Source organism: Cydia pomonella, chromosome 2, assembly GCF_033807575.1.
Source record: "Cydia pomonella isolate Wapato2018A chromosome 2, ilCydPomo1, whole genome shotgun sequence".
Taxonomy (NCBI): domain Eukaryota; kingdom Metazoa; phylum Arthropoda; class Insecta; order Lepidoptera; family Tortricidae; genus Cydia; species Cydia pomonella.
Window position 1 is genome coordinate 5474354 of NC_084704.1, and position 15644 is coordinate 5489997.

A 15644-nucleotide genomic window follows, 5' to 3' on the forward strand; every position below is an offset into this window, starting at 1 on the left:
AAACTCGACAAGTAACTTCACAGACTCGCTTGAGCAACCAGTTTCCGTCGAATCTTTATACTAATGCCAGAGACGGTAAAATAATAACGGCTTATAAACACCACTAAGTGTTCTTAAAATGGTGCGACCATTTACAACGCCATCTAGTGAAACCTTTTCATATACGAAAACTTCACAAGTCATTATTATCCACACGTCTCTGCTAATATCTACCTCATATAGGATTTGTGAAAAAATATTATACTGAGATCGCTTAGTGTTCTTTAGTTTGTTCCGTCTCAATACTGTAAACGTAAAATCTATGTTAGCGTTTAACCTACACGTAAATAAATACAAGACATAACTCAATAGTTCACCTTTCTTTAGACACGAGCGCTGCACATTCTCTTAAATGTGCAATGTTTGTTTCGCATAAATTTATGATATAAAAAAAAATTTTGGAAGACAGGGGTCCTAAAGGTTTGGTTTGTAGGAAAGTGAACTTAAATGCTATATGGCATAAGGTTTAAAGCTGCACCGTCACGGTCCACATCACTCGGAGAGCGTCCATCGCGGATATAACGGCCGCACTTTTATCGCTTATCAGTTACACGGTTAAGACGTTGGGATCATCTCTATCGCCGCCGAAGACGTCACGCGCAATATCAAATTTCTTGCATGACGCGATGATAGGAGTAAATAGCTCACTTCGGAGTTCTAAATGGGGTCCATTTCTACAGGCTATCTGTACCGCTGTTCTGCCTTTTAACCAGAAAACAGGACAAAGATCGAACTTAAACTGTCGTGAGACATACTAACATTAAACTAATTTTACGGTTTGAACTCACGACGCGCGCAGCAGTACGCGAAGCACGGCGTCGTGAACGCTGCTCATACTGTTAGTGCTTGAGAAAGACCTAGGCTCTCCGAAACATGTCGCGCGAATGACTAAAAAGTAAAAACACGTGAATTTTAACCGTAAAATTAGTTTAAGGACAAACAAAGCTTCAACTAGAAGACTTCTTTGCGTCCTCATTCTAGATGACCCAATAACATTTTGCGACCGGACTTTGAAAGCTATCACAAACATTAGAAGATCGTCATCTCCATTTCTATCGCTCACTCACTTTTCGTTCGAGACGCAATTATATTATTTCGAATTACGATATTCACAGAATTATCCGTTAAGTTTGTAGTCAGAAGTGTGAGACTATCTTCTGGGCAATTATTGCTAGTTTTTTTTGGACGAATGTTATCCACAACGATAAGCGACAAAAACGCGAGCACGGTACGCCGGCGCGCGTGTGAAACAAACTTGCACATGTGTGGTGTCGTGAAGGCCTCAAAAGAAGCCGATCAACTCCTACTCGATGTTGTTCCGCGGCCCGTCGATCGGCATCGTGTGCAGCACCTCGTCCAGGAGCTGCAGGGCCCTGGAACGCAACCTTAGGGTTTACATTTTGTACTGATGTTGGATTATAAATTAAACTCTAGCGGCCACCCATATAAGAAAAAAAGTGGCCAAGTGCGAGTCGGACTCACCCATGAAGGGTTCCGTACCATTTATGACGTATTAAAAAAAACTACTTACTAGATCTCGTTCAAACCAATTTTCGGTGGAAGTCTGCATGGTAATGTATATCATATATTTTTTTTAGATTTTTCATTCTGTTATTTTAGAAGTTACAGGGGGGGGGGGGACACATTTTTTCACTTTGGAAGTGTCTCTCGCGCAAACTATTCAGTTTAGAAAAAAATGATATTAGGAACCTAAATATCATTTTTGAAGACCTATCCATAGATACCCCACACGTATGGGTTTGATGAAAAAAAAATTTTTGAATCTCAGTTCTAAGTATGGGGAACCCCCAAAATGTATTGTTTTTTTTTTCTATTTTTGTGTAAAAATCTTAATGCGGTTCATAGAATACATCTACTTACCAAGTTTGAACAGTATAGCTCTTATAGTTTCGGAAAAAAGTGGCTGTGACATAATCGGACAGACAGACGGACCTGACGAATCTATAAGGGTTCCGTTTTTTGCCATTTGGCTACGGAACCCCAAGTTGAATTCGAATCAATAGTATTATAAAACAGAATTGAATTTGTTAATAATAAACAAATAAATAAAAGCAACTCTTCCATTTAATAGTGTTTGATTTTTTTTATAGGTAATTAGGACTGGCCACGGTGTGCAGGAAGGTTCGGAAGTATACTGACCTTTTTTTTTATTCATATTAAAGTAATATACATTTTATAAAACTCGCCAATATTTATTTTATTTGGTCACCTGTGGAGATGGACCTCGACCCAGCAGGGGGTTTCCTTGATGGAGGTGCGCGGGTAGTCGGGCCCCCAGCCCTTGACGAAGGACAGGCGCACGATGCACAGCCGCCGCAGGTCGTCCACGCCGATGCCCGCCGCCGCCGTTAGACCTGCAACATTATAACGGGTATTGTGTACTGAAAACTTGTTCACCGTTGCCTGTCATGTCATGCCAAACATCGCCAGGCTTGAAATCGACGATTATCCTATTATTAGGAATGAGATATTCCAGTTAATTGGGGTCCAGTTCTCGCGAAGTTTACTGGCGGCTGTATCCATAGGGTCGAAATTTTTATTTTGATAGAATACGTAATGCAGGAATTAGGGTATTTCCCTTTTGTATGGAGAAAAAAAGTTGTGATATTTTTCCTGACTCTCACCAATCGTCTCCCCACTCTAAAAATTATCTTTAATAACGTTTAAAAGTTGAAAAGGAAGAGGGAGAGCCCCATACATTACGTGAGAATTAACTATGTTCTAAAATAACAAAATATAATGAACTGATACTAAAATAAAATAAAAAGACTGAATTTTGCGATAAAAGCATTTTTACTTTGGAAACAGGTGGAAAAACTGAAAAATCTTAATTAGAACATTTATCGAGTACCTAACCAAAATCCAAGTTATTAGTAATTTTCAAATTTCTTTATATTATGTAGAAGGTTCAGTATCACACTACTCTCCGCTTTGTTGATGTTGTGCAACCTCTAAAAATTGATTGTTTTTTTGGCATATAATAATTTTTTCTCAGTGAGAACAAAGAATTCGTGCGAAGTCAGATGAAAATCTAAAATTCAGAAAAATGAAACACCCTAACCGAGATGAATGCAAGATGTTGCGGCATGCACCAAGCTCGGGGGTGTGCGAGGGACGGCGTGTGCCTAGTGAGGTACTAACACTTGTTCATGCCGGGGTGCGCGGGCTGGATGTGGCCGGCCACGGCGGCGGCCTGCGCGGCGGCCGCCGCCTGCGCCGTCGCGGCCTGCGACTGCATCTGCCGGTGGCACTGCCGGAGGTCGAACACCTGGGAACATTGTGACAATCAATATCACGTTTTTTTTTTTACTTTTTAAGTAAGGTTCGCTGCATTAGCGTAGGAAACCGAGGCTGCTTTTCCAAACAAAGCATAGTGATTACGATTCAGTGTCGTTGCGGGCCGTCTTAGCAAACAGCCAGCGTGATAAAAGGCATAGGACAGAACTATATTACGTCGTTCTAGTTTTCAATATAACCTGTACTATACCTTGATGCAGGCGGAGGGGTATATCTTGTGCACCGCGTCGCCGGGCGCGCGGCCGGCCTCGCGGTCCAGGTAGTAGGACTGCACGAACACGGAGTGCTCGGACAGCCACAGTATACAGTACCTTGATGCAGGCGGAGGGGTATATCTTGTGCACCGCGTCGCCGGGCGCGCGGCCGGCCTCGCGGTCCAGGTAGTAGGACTGCACGAACACGGAGTGCTCGGACAGCCACAGTATACAGTACCTTGATGCAGGCGGAGGGGTATATCTTGTGCACCGCGTCGCCGGGCGCGCGGCCGGCCTCGCGGTCCAGGTAGTAGGACTGCACGAACACGGAGTGCTCGGACAGCCACAGTATACAGTACCTTGATGCAGGCGGAGGGGTATATCTTGTGCACCGCGTCGCCGGGCGCGCGGCCGGCCTCGCGGTCCAGGTAGTAGGACTGCACGAACACGGAGTGCTCGGACAGCCACAGTATACAGTACCTTGATGCAGGCGGAGGGGTATATCTTGTGCACCGCGTCGCCGGGCGCGCGGCCGGCCTCGCGGTCCAGGTAGTAGGACTGCACGAACACGGAGTGCTCGGACAGCCACAGTATACAGTACCTTGATGCAGGCGGAGGGGTATATCTTGTGCACCGCGTCGCCGGGCGCGCGGCCGGCCTCGCGGTCCAGGTAGTAGGACTGCACGAACACGGAGTGCTCGGACAGGCAGCGCAACCACACGTCGCCCTCGCCACGCAAGTCCAGCTGCACGCCCTTGCCGATGTGCAGTCTAGAGAAAGATAAGATGCATTTATATGTCAAAGAGCATATAATCACTACGTTTTAAGAGACGGGACTTCCATACTAGCGAGTGGAATCATTTTGTTTCGCAAATCATTACCAAAATCTACGACAAAGAACTGTCAAGGAACCATAATACCAACATAACCGATTTAAATAGTGTAGTACGCTACACGCTTGCGGTTCTTATCGATATCGATAAAATGGGGAGGGTTGAAACATAGGCTCTTGTCTACAAATTTTGTACTCGAAATCAGGTTAGCATCGAGTCCACATTTAAGTTGTATGTTATATAGTGGATAGTTCTTTGAGTGGACTAATATCTGGTCGGGCTTAATGTGGACCCGAATTATTTTAATACAGTTATTAAGTCGTGTTTTTTTTTATTAAAAGCTTTATTTTCAAAATGATCTGCAATGCAATGATCTGCTCATTTCAATAAATGTAACTTTTCTATGGGAAGATGTATCGTCAGGTCTTCGTTCCAACAAATTTGACCCACTGCCTGCATCTGAAAACATACAGCCTTGGACAAACATCACTTTATCTACAGTTTATATTCCAAGTCTTTGCTAATGAGATGATCAACTGATTATTATATGCATGCATATGATTGATATATGCATCTATAAATCATGTTTTTCGGCATCCAGTTATCAACAACCCTTTATCAATGCTCTAACTTTTTATGTATTTATATGTCTGTTAATCATGAGAACCGGCCTGGCCTAGTTGGCAGTGACCCTACCTATGAAGCCGGTGGTCCCAGATTCAAATCCTGGAACGGGCATTTATTTGTGTGATGAGCATGAATATTTGTTCCTAAGACATGGGTGTTTTCTATGTATTTATAACTACTTATTTATTAGGTATATGTAAATATATCGTTGTCTAAATACCTACAACACATACCATGCATACTTTAGTACTAAGTCAATTTGTGTAATAATGTCCTATAATATTTCTTTATTTATCATAAAAACAGAGATTATTTTTCTTACATTTTAGGTTAATATATTAAATAATGACTAGATAAAAAAAATAGTTAACTAATGACTATTAATGCATAAATTATAGATAATTTATGCATTATTAATCTTCGACGAATTAATTATGGTCATATTGCATGCAAGTTCTCAGGAAATTTCTCATATTTAATTTAATTATTTACACTTATATACAAATAAATCTACAGTTATCGATAGTTATAGTACATCCCTAGTAAAACAACGAAAAATAATATAAAATATCTTATTTTCAATGTGTTTATAGCCTGCTGACCCAAAATAAGGTCAAAGGTATCTAAAGCAATACTTACCGGTCTTCATCCAAGGGAAATTACGCCATAAAATCCGTTTTTTCGTGATTTTCTCAAGTGGCTCGCTTGCCACATATTTCACACTTAGTAAACCGTTTTCTCGCTGGCATTGTAACAAACTCGCTCTTTACTCTGATCACGGTTGACTATTTTCGATTTTTTCATTAAATAATAAAGAAATTACACGAAATACCCGAACAAAACCTTGAAGCCTTGATAACAAACAAAACAATTAGGCTGACAGTTGACTTGATGTAAACTTGACAGAATAAATAGCACTGACGTTTTATTTTTCTTCGTTGGCAAAGATTTGCGAAACAAGTTCCATACAAAACTTATTTTGTTCCTAGTTGCGTCAGCCTGTTATATGTATGCAAGTACTTACGGCCCTATGATATCGAAGCACACATCAAGGGGACATTACAATATGTGCTGACGCAGTATTTAATGCTCGATTTTTTGAAACATATCTTGAGATAGGGTACAATTATATTCCGACCGCATATACTCCTGGGTACATGAGTAGACGGTTTTACTTCGAAGATTTTCCGAACCGAACCGAGCCGTTTGTGAGGCTCTAATCCAAGCCGTAACATATACATTTCAGCAAACCAGTAAATGTTTACTCCCTCAAAGACTATCGTAGCTTAAAACTTGTACAGTTAACGCAGCTTACAATAACTAAACCAAGAGTCAATAAACTACGGGAAACAATTGTTTTTTTGGTCATTTTGTGTGAGTAAGACTTACCTTGCGCGTTCACTTTGCTCTGTTCTATGAACATTACTTAAAGCGCCGAGGCAAAATCTGTTGCCTCCTGAAGGATCCACGTAACCGTCAACCTGAAACAAACAATACTATTTAATACAGAAATGTGTAAAAAGCAGATAAGAGGCCTTAAACTGGGAAATCGAGACATAAATAGGCCAAGACTTTAAATTCAAAATTTAAAAACTGCCAAGAAAGTTATGGCAGTACCATCTGGTAATTTAAAACCCTGGTTGTTTTGGAGATCGTTCGTCAGCACATTATCAAAAATTGGCTGTTGGAGACCCGTTTAAAAGACCTATCCAACGATACCCCACACTATTGGGTCAAAGTTTAAAAAAATAAAAAAATAGTATTTTTAATGGGAGGTACGCTAAAAAAATATTTTACCGTTCTTTCGCCATGCATGATTTATGTAAGCCGCGGACGGACGGACGGACAGACATGGCGAAACTATAAGGGTAGGGTGACTACGAAACCCTAAAAAATGAACTTACAGTGACGTTGGGCCTGCTGGACGGCACTTTGAACGTCTCTCCGACCTGTGTGTCCAGCTCGAAGTACGCCACCGAGCACCAGTACTCGGGAGCAGGCAGCTGAGACAACAAGGGCTGCCCGCCCGGGTTGCCATTATCTGTATTAAAAAAATATATTAAGGAGGGTTTCCCAAAACAAAACTCAAAAAATGTACAGTTTGGTATGGAGATTCTAGTTTCCATCATATGACACACGTTTAAATAAAAAAAACATTGCATACTGAAATTTGACCAAAATAAGTCCAGATCTGTAACAACCAGATTGTCAGAATGCAAGATAAAACCCCTAATCGAATATATATAGTTTTCTTCATCGCTTTCGATGACGGCGATCACGAATAAACATTATGGACGCAGTCTAAGAATCTATATTGCACGTGTAAAAAATAAAGTTGGTTCGTCTTATGCTTATAATAATATTTAGCTATTAATTTAGGATTAATTCCAAACACAAATTCAATAATGCGCTTTTATATAATTTGGAAACGCTTTCCGTATAAAAGTTCCATACATCTAATTGCAAACAATCAGTGTGCCTTAAGGTCGGGTCCATAAGGTATATTATCACTAGACGTACAGTAGTGATGGTGTTGCGGCGGCGCGTCGAGCGGCGCGGGCGCGGGCGGCGCGAGGCTCTGCGTGTAGGTCAGCGTGTTGTTGCCCGTCCACGTGCCTACAACAACGCCCAGTTTCAGGATACTAGTTCTTGAAGCCCTCGGACAGCATACATCATTTTTATCGTTGGGATGAAATCTTTAATGTCAATCTGATTGACTAATTCTATAAAAATGGCCCGCTGCGTCGCGTACCGCCCGAGAGGTTAAGACAAACACACAAATAGACGATGGTGAGTATGATGACAGTGAGAAGTATCTAATGCGTTCACGAAGACTCGGGGTCAAGACACATAAAATGCTACGGCAAACACTGTACCACTATAATACAATTTTTTTATATCATATTTTTGGTGATGACCGTAAGCAGTTTTATACGGTTCAATAGATAGGTCCGATATTTCTGAAGGTAGATAGGGCGTCTAGAAAAAATGAAGTTAGCACGCAATATGAACGGACAAGGAACTAACAATTATCTAGACTTGCGTGAAATAGACAAAATAGGCAAGCGCATTGAACCTACACACGAGTTGATAACACTGGCACACGCAACACATACATCGTTCCTTGACTTCACTCTAATGTTTAATGAATGACAACCACGAATCGAAGAACGCAACAAAAGAAAGCTTCTATCAAATAAGACCTATGGTGTGATCAAGATCGCTGATCACTGGTGGAAGATGGCTGGTAAGACCGGTCGTTGTTGAGATCTTTGGGACAGCCTATGTCTAGCAACAGATGTCTAACGTTGAGATTTTGGAGTAAAACATTTTTTTACCTTGTTGATGCTGCGTCCGAGGCAGCGGACTAGGTTGCGGCGCGGGACTGCCTGCTGAAGCGAAGCCATTCTGCTGGGAGTTCTCGGCCGATCCTGATGACACCGACACAGGACCCGCTAGAAGTAATAATACAAATTAGTAATTGTGATAAGTGTGGAAAGTTGGCATTTTCAAACGAACGTCCTATATTCGATCTTTTTAAAATATTGAACACTTTTCCGCACACTTACGTGCTTTCAGAGCATTCACATAGAAAAATACTGACAGTCAAAAGCATTTTAGCCTGAATAAAATCTCATAAAAAAAAGCGTTAATAGTAAATTCTCTGGAAACTATAGATATACCATATAAAAATGCTTAAAAGGAATCTATCAGTAAATATTCTCTCTTAGGTCTAATGTTGGTCCAAAAAGTAACCCCATCAATATTAGTAACCTAAATTATAATCTAATTCAGGGTTATCTAGTATTTTATGCTCACCTGATATAGTCTGTGTCATTTGTGTTTCAGTAGTCGTCTGCTCCGTTGTGAAGAACGTCGTATTTTGTCCGTCAATGAGCGGCGTCGTCCCGCCGGGCGACATACTCACCGGCAGGGCAGCTGCAAACCATAACGATTATGCACCTTATCCGCAATAACATAAGGCTCAAAATCAAGCAGAAGAATGCACGTTATACAAGCGTGACAAAAGCAAAATAGGTGCAAAATAAAACAAAGCTTACAATGGTTCATTCTTTTCGGTAACCACATCGCTCTCGCGTCTATAGTGTCCGGGGGTTCGAGCTTCGGCGCTATCGCCCTCTGCTGGCTCATGACCATCTGTTGCGGACTAGGTATCGACATCCCCTGGCTTATGTTGGGCATCTGCGGCGTCCCCGGAGACATCTGCGTGGGCGCGGGCGCCATGCGCGGCGACGTCATCTGCGGCGTGTTGGCCACCATCTGCGGCGTGCCCGGGCCCATCTGAGGGGTCCCCGGGCACATTTGAGGAGTTCCCGGACACATTTGTGGCGTGCTCGGACCCATCTGAGGCGTTCCGGGGCACATTTGAGGCGTTCCCGGCCCCATTTGAGGTGTTCCCGGTCCCATTTGAGGCGTTCCTGGACCTAGCTGAGGCGGGCCGGGTGTCATTTGTCCGTGGTTTGAGATCATTTGGGGCCCGGGGGAGAGGTGCGGCATCTGTGGGGGCTGCGGCATCTGCGGCGCGCCGGGCGGCCGTATCGGCCGCTGCCCGTGCGTCGGGGAGAACATGTTCGGTACGCCCTCTGGCGCTAAAATAAAGCAAACGAAAATAATGCAAAATAAAATTCGCGAATCGCAAAAAAAATACAATCACCTCAACTCATAAAAGGAAGTATCCAACTTTCGAACGAAAAAAAAGACTTGAATAAATAATAATAAATAATAATAAATATTATAGGACATTATTACACAAATTGACTAAGTCCCACAGTAAGCCCAATAAGGCTTGTGTTGAGGGTACTTAGACAACGATATATATAATATATAAATACTTAAATACATAGAAAACACCCATGACTCAGGAACAAATATGCATGCTCATCACACGAATAAATGCCCTTACCAGGATTTGAACCCGGGACCATCGGCTTCATAGGCAGGGTTACTACCCACTAGGCCAGACCGGTCGTCAATTTGAAGGTAAAACAAACACGCCATTTTGGCTCTAACAACGAAAGTGGCTCACATTCAGGATGTGTCTTGTGGGTGGGATCTTGGACGTTGTCAAACACTAGTTTTACAAATAAAAGATTACACAAACAAGATTTATGAATGCACTACACACTACAACTTTTGACTTCACATTCACAATATCGACATATTCAACTCCACCCAACAGAATTCTTGTAAACACCCAGTTACCTTGCGTTTGGTTGATGATGATGTTGGTCCCCTGGAACTGCTGGTGGTGGTGCGGCAGCGTGTGGTGGTGGCGCGGGCTGGCGGCAGCATGGTGCTGAATAATTCAACGTCAGTTATTCACCGTAGAATTAAATATACGGGGTAATCGTGTAAATATTGTAACCGCAAATTTGACAGCTGATGGAGTTGGTTGTTGGTTGGTTGGTTAGTTAAGCCACGGGGTTCAGGTTCTTCCCTTACTCTCACTGAACATAAGCGCGAGCGAGATAGCCGTACGTGCCCGGGATCGCGGATATCAAGTTTTGAATTGTTGTTTTCCATATTTTCAGCTTTGGTGCAAAAATTGTTACAAAATTTCAAGGTGCGTTTTAGACCTAGATTCGCGATTTTTTTTATTTTTTCTAAGAAATCAGGTTTCGAATAGATGAAGTTATTAGAAAAGGCCTCAAGATTACTTATTAAAAATTTTGTAACTGTGTTGTGATTTAAATAGCGCTACGATTTTTCGAAAGCTCTGCGGCCTGAACTTAGTGTACCTTAAGTATGTTTAGCAATCGGCAAACATACTTAACAATATAGTTACAATACAAAATGTCCATAGTAGATTGTTAACCAAGGGATGAAAGCCACCCATTTCAGACGAACGCAGTATCGAGCCTTCTACTTTTCATATCGAATGTGAGGAAGCCAAACAAGACAAGGCAAATTTGTTAATAAAAATAATAAATAATAATTAAAGTAATAGTAATAGACATGACTTTATCCTTAGGACTTACTTGCAATCGGAGACTGCATGTCTGAAGATAAATAACTCCTAGTGAATAACATTTAGTATACACAAGCTGCAGTCATTTTAAAGTTATTTGTACACTAAAGTATGAAAATAAGCAGGATTGCCTCTTACTTTTTAATTTATTACTGTTTCATTCTAAAACTGCCAATAGTGAACGGCATCACTCATACAGCCAACATAATGAAACTGTTGTAAAATAAGCAACTGTTATCTTTTATTATATTTGATTTACATTAATAATGCGAAATAACTTTAAAAACCCATTTAATGTCGTAATAACGTTTAAGTGTGGCTGTATCAGATTTTGCCTTTGATCACTTACACAAATTTAAGCTTTAAAAAAAATCTTTTTGGTGTATTCCTCTTGGTACCCATCTGTACTCTCATCATGAAATCAATGTACATACAACTCAAGAAAAGAAACCAAAAATAATTTATTTTAACAAATTACTTACACCATTTTTGATGAAAAAGATCCAACGTGGGATTAGTAAAATTAGAACAATTACCAATTGTTCCAGGAGGGAAAATAGGATTGTCCTTATTTTCCATTTCCTTCCACCTCGTTGCTCATGGGTCAGGGACACAGAGGAGGATACCAATTTTCAGCACTAGAGCAGAAACATATCACTTTCTGCTCACTTCATAGAACAACGACCCAATTTCAGAGCATGAGATATGAAAAAAAATTACCTGTATAGTGACCAACTCGCCAGTGTCCATGTCCATGCCGTTCCCGCTCAAGCCAGCTGTGTACTCGTCCTTTACTAGGCGGCTTGGGCCAGATGTCAATGTCAGCCCGGAGAGATCTGGAATTATAGTGAGATTGAATCTTGTTATTTCTCCTCTAGGAAAGTTTCAAAGGGTTTTTCTTAGGGCTCGATTATGGGGCCTAAGTTGCCTTTGGCTCCTTCTATTTAGGTCTACCATCGCCTATGTTGGATGAAAAGATTCGGTGAGACCGCGGATTGGACGCACACACCCGGCTGCCCGCGCCGCCGGAATGGAATCGAAATGCAAATAAGTTTTTGGCAAAAATTTCATTTTTGGTACAAGCTTTTATTGCTGACTGTACTTTTTTTTTCCACAGAGACAATACTCATTGAGACAATTCTAAAAACCCAAACACAATTAGCTTGCGTTGTTTTATCACAGAGTTCCTAGGGCTACCTCCTGTCTCCATCATCAGGTCAGCTTGATGGTACCATAATATTGCATTGTCAACCGACTTAACATATGTATGCAAATTTTCAGCTTCATCGGAAACCGGGACGTGGGTCAAATTTAACTTGCAAGATTTGTCCCATACATACTAACAGGGCGAGTTAAATAAAAGCTTGTAAAAAATAAATACCTTCTCATCCTAGCTAAAAATACGAGATAATACGAGACATGTAATTTTTCTCTCATATACTTTGGGAATTCAGATCAAGTTGACTATTTTTTTTTAATTGAGTTAAAAACATAGGCAAACAAATCAAATGAAATCTATACATTTTGATCGTGCCGCTAGGTGCCAGGTGACGCGAGCGGTGATTCGCGCGACTCTAGACTTGAACAAATCAATTTTAGCCGACACCCGACACGCCCTCCGTATGTCCTGTCCGCGGCCTATTATGAAGAAATGTCACTCTTGAAGGTCTTAGTTTAAGGTACGTACTGTTTCAATTATATAAATAACACGTTCCAGATTTTTATCAAAAATGCTTTTTTTTTTGTCTGTTGTTTGTTAACATGTTTATGTGGAGTAAAGCGACATACGTACATTATTCCAAACACATACAGAAAGACAGTTGTTGTATGGAAACATTAAGCCGTAACTGTGATTCCATGCTAAGTCGCTGTGTTTAACAAATACTAACCAATACCTGGTGATACCACCCGCTCGTAGTGGTAAGGGTTGACGCACACCGAGTCGCACTTGAGGTCGAAGGCGAACTGGCAGAACTTGACGTGCTTGAGCTCGTTCTTGTGTAGGTCCGGCCAGCGCCATATGCGGGCGTATATCACGTGTGGGAAGCCTTTGCGGCCTGCAACCTGAAACAGCAGAATAATTAGGCTGTATTGAATTTTCGATTCAATTTGAAGGAGACCCCGGAGTCCCAAAACGACCTTGATGTTTAAAAATGTAGGTTAAATTTTGATTGTCATTTAAGTTATTTCAGATGCGATATCCCACACACGTTAAAGAATCGTTCAGAACCTGGGTGTAATAACCCTGGGGTTATACCCTGGTTAGATGGTAAATGGCTTTTCTATTGGGAAGCCTATTGGTATGTAGTATTAATTTGTTTTGTACGCATAGGTATAGGTATCATATAGCAAAGAGAGGCATATTAATTCTGAAAATACCCCTCTTTATAAAAAAAATTAAGCATATGCCATTTGGTCGTTACTTGTGTTTCCAGATTGTAGGCAATTTGGAAACTGTACAAGCGTTATTCCAATTTCGACTCAAGAATTCTTTCGTGTCACTATTTTAAACGTTTTTTTTTTTTTTGGTGGGCACAGCCAACAACAGAGTTACAATAGGCTTCAGTTACATTTTCATAATAAAGCCTAGTTCCCATACTTATGTTTATTCTTAAAATTTCAAATTTAATCACTTTTGTAGTTCTTTAATGGATGATCTTAGAGAAGCATGTCATTAGGCGGGTCCACACAGAGCGAGCATACGTGCGAGGCAATTTCCTCACGCATAAAACGGCCAGTGTAGACGCCAAGGCGGCACGCTCGGGCGAAGAAAACGCGCGCGCCATGTACGCCTATTCAAGCGCGACATCAAAAGTTTACATCGCAGTTGTGCATTTAATAAGAAAACACTGACAAAAACTTGTATAACAGCAGTTTCTGACATCCCTCAGTATTCAGATGACACTGTAAAAAATTTCTTGCATGAATATTTGTGTAAAAAAACTTAATCCCATTGGACGCTCATGAATACCATACAAAACCTCCGAGGACCTAAAATATAAACACTTTCAGTTTGCCCCTCATATAAATGGGGGGTAAAATCATATGCCCTAAAATGTCACAGTTGTAACATACTGTGTACTGTGTATAAGGTTAGGAATCACAAACATAAAACTTTCTTATTAAGTCTTTTTACAGGGGTAATTCTGTTTAAATACAGTTATCTTCCATCCACACTACAGAAGTTGTGGATTTCCAGCAAGTAAAAATATAAAAATTTAGAACAAACAACATACTATGTTGTTTGTTCTAAATTAAAAAAAAAACAACAATCACAATAAGAAAATGTGATTGAAGGGAAATATTTGTAATTTTTATTAGGCATACCTGTAATCTGCCATCCAAAGTCCTCTGAATTGTAACACATTTGCTCGGGTGGGCCCCATTCGTGGTGATAGCAGTGATCAATGAGTCTAACTCATCCCGTTTCTCCTTGAGTTTCTTGACAAGAGATTCTATGGCACGTTTCGAGAAGCCCTCACTCTCTCCGCCCTGTCGGTGACACATGAGAGAGTGCACAATACTCAGGCAGGCATCTGCCGATGTGGGAGCTGTGGTGTTCATGGCTAGAAAGTAATTTAACAGTGGTGTATCTAAGCAGAGCTTGGATCAAAATATAATGATCACTAAACAAATAATTAATGGATTGCATGTATTTAGCAAATTACTTTTTCTAAGAACTAACTGTTAGTAAAGGCAATTCATGAATGTGCATATTTATGCCCATTTAGGGATGTAAATAAAAAAGGGGTAAGTTAAAAACATGCAATTTCTATTAAAGTTTCATATGAATGTAACTTTGATCTATGTTGTTCTAAAATTTTTAAAACTTTTTATTAAGTTTAGAATGCATAGGACTGACATGGATCACAACATACAATAATAAATATAACAATCAAAATAAAGCACAAACTGTAACTAGTTATCTAGCTAAAATGGGTGTTTGTATTAATCTAAACAGGCCTTAGACAGTTTGAGTGCACCTGAATCATTTTTGGTAGTAGCAAATTAATGAGTCATAACATAACTATTTAGGAATTTGTGGTGCAGTTCATTCTGCCAAAATAGTGGAGAATCTAGTGCATATAACAATTCCATTCTTAATTTAGGTACATTAAAAACTGTATTTTCAAGTAGCACAAATGAATTCCCATTGAAATAAAGTATGCCATATTACCAAATTGCTAAAAATAACAACAATTAAAAATTGGTCTGCCTAATAGAACCTAACGACATAAAGCGGCCTTTAAAAACTACGCATGTTGTAAACATATTATGACATAATTACACAATAGTTTAACGAACACAAGGCTTTTTAAGGGTTCAAGTTCATGGTTATAATCTTGGAAGTGATAAAATAATACAAAATAGAGAAAATAGTCGTTCAGCGAAATGCAGTGTTCAGTGATGCAATAACGGACACTATAATCATTTACCTGCGGGCTTTTAATCAATTACACTGAAATGTAGTGTTTGTTTTGCGTTAAGAATTATCACAAAAGTCATGGATAAGTTATGAAAATTGATTTCCTTTATTGTGTGATGATACCAAAACAGAAAGCGACATTATGGCGGCGCATAGACTATTGTCTATTCTAGAATTGTGACGGTATTGCTACATTCAATAAATAACACAAATATTAT

At 40.3% G+C, this 15644-nt stretch overlaps 1 protein-coding gene across 3 annotated transcripts; it reads right to left on the minus strand.

Moving 5' to 3' along the window:
- Nucleotides 1-1198: 1198 nt before the first annotated feature.
- Nucleotides 1199-15598, minus strand: LOC133532001 (mothers against decapentaplegic homolog 4). Of its 3 annotated transcripts, XM_061870492.1 has the most exons (15): nt 15437-15596; nt 14328-14566; nt 12890-13064; nt 11721-11836; nt 10235-10328; nt 9073-9621; nt 8831-8950; nt 8350-8466; nt 7532-7627; nt 6916-7052; nt 6401-6492; nt 4153-4321; nt 3202-3328; nt 2270-2414; nt 1199-1412 (listed from the first exon to the last, which is right to left on the minus strand). In XM_061870492.1, exons 2-15 carry the CDS (start codon nt 14562-14564, stop codon nt 1343-1345), a joined length of 2244 nt encoding a protein of 747 aa, XP_061726476.1. In that variant the 5' UTR covers nt 14565-14566; nt 15437-15596; the 3' UTR covers nt 1199-1342. The 3 variants fall into 3 exon arrangements, with proteins under 3 accessions (XP_061726476.1, XP_061726461.1, XP_061726468.1); XM_061870477.1 differs by lacking the exon at nt 1199-1412 and having other exon boundaries at nt 2274-2414; nt 3548-4321; nt 15437-15597; XM_061870484.1 differs by lacking the exons at nt 1199-1412; nt 2270-2414 and having other exon boundaries at nt 2868-3328; nt 3548-4321; nt 12896-13064; nt 15437-15598.
- Nucleotides 15599-15644: the final 46 nt, after the last annotated feature.

Coding starts and splice junctions, on each gene's coding strand:
- LOC133532001 (XM_061870477.1), bottom strand. CDS start 14,564: ATGAACACCACAGCTCCCACATCGGCAGATGCCTGCCTGAGTATTGTG. Junction 13,065..14,327: donor CTTTGGATGGCAGATTACAG/GTATGCCTAATA, acceptor CTGCTGTTTCAG/GTTGCAGGCCGCAAAGGCTT. Junction 4,322..6,400: donor GAGCAAAGTGAACGCGCAAG/GTAAGTCTTACT, acceptor ATCTTTCTCTAG/ACTGCACATCGGCAAGGGCG.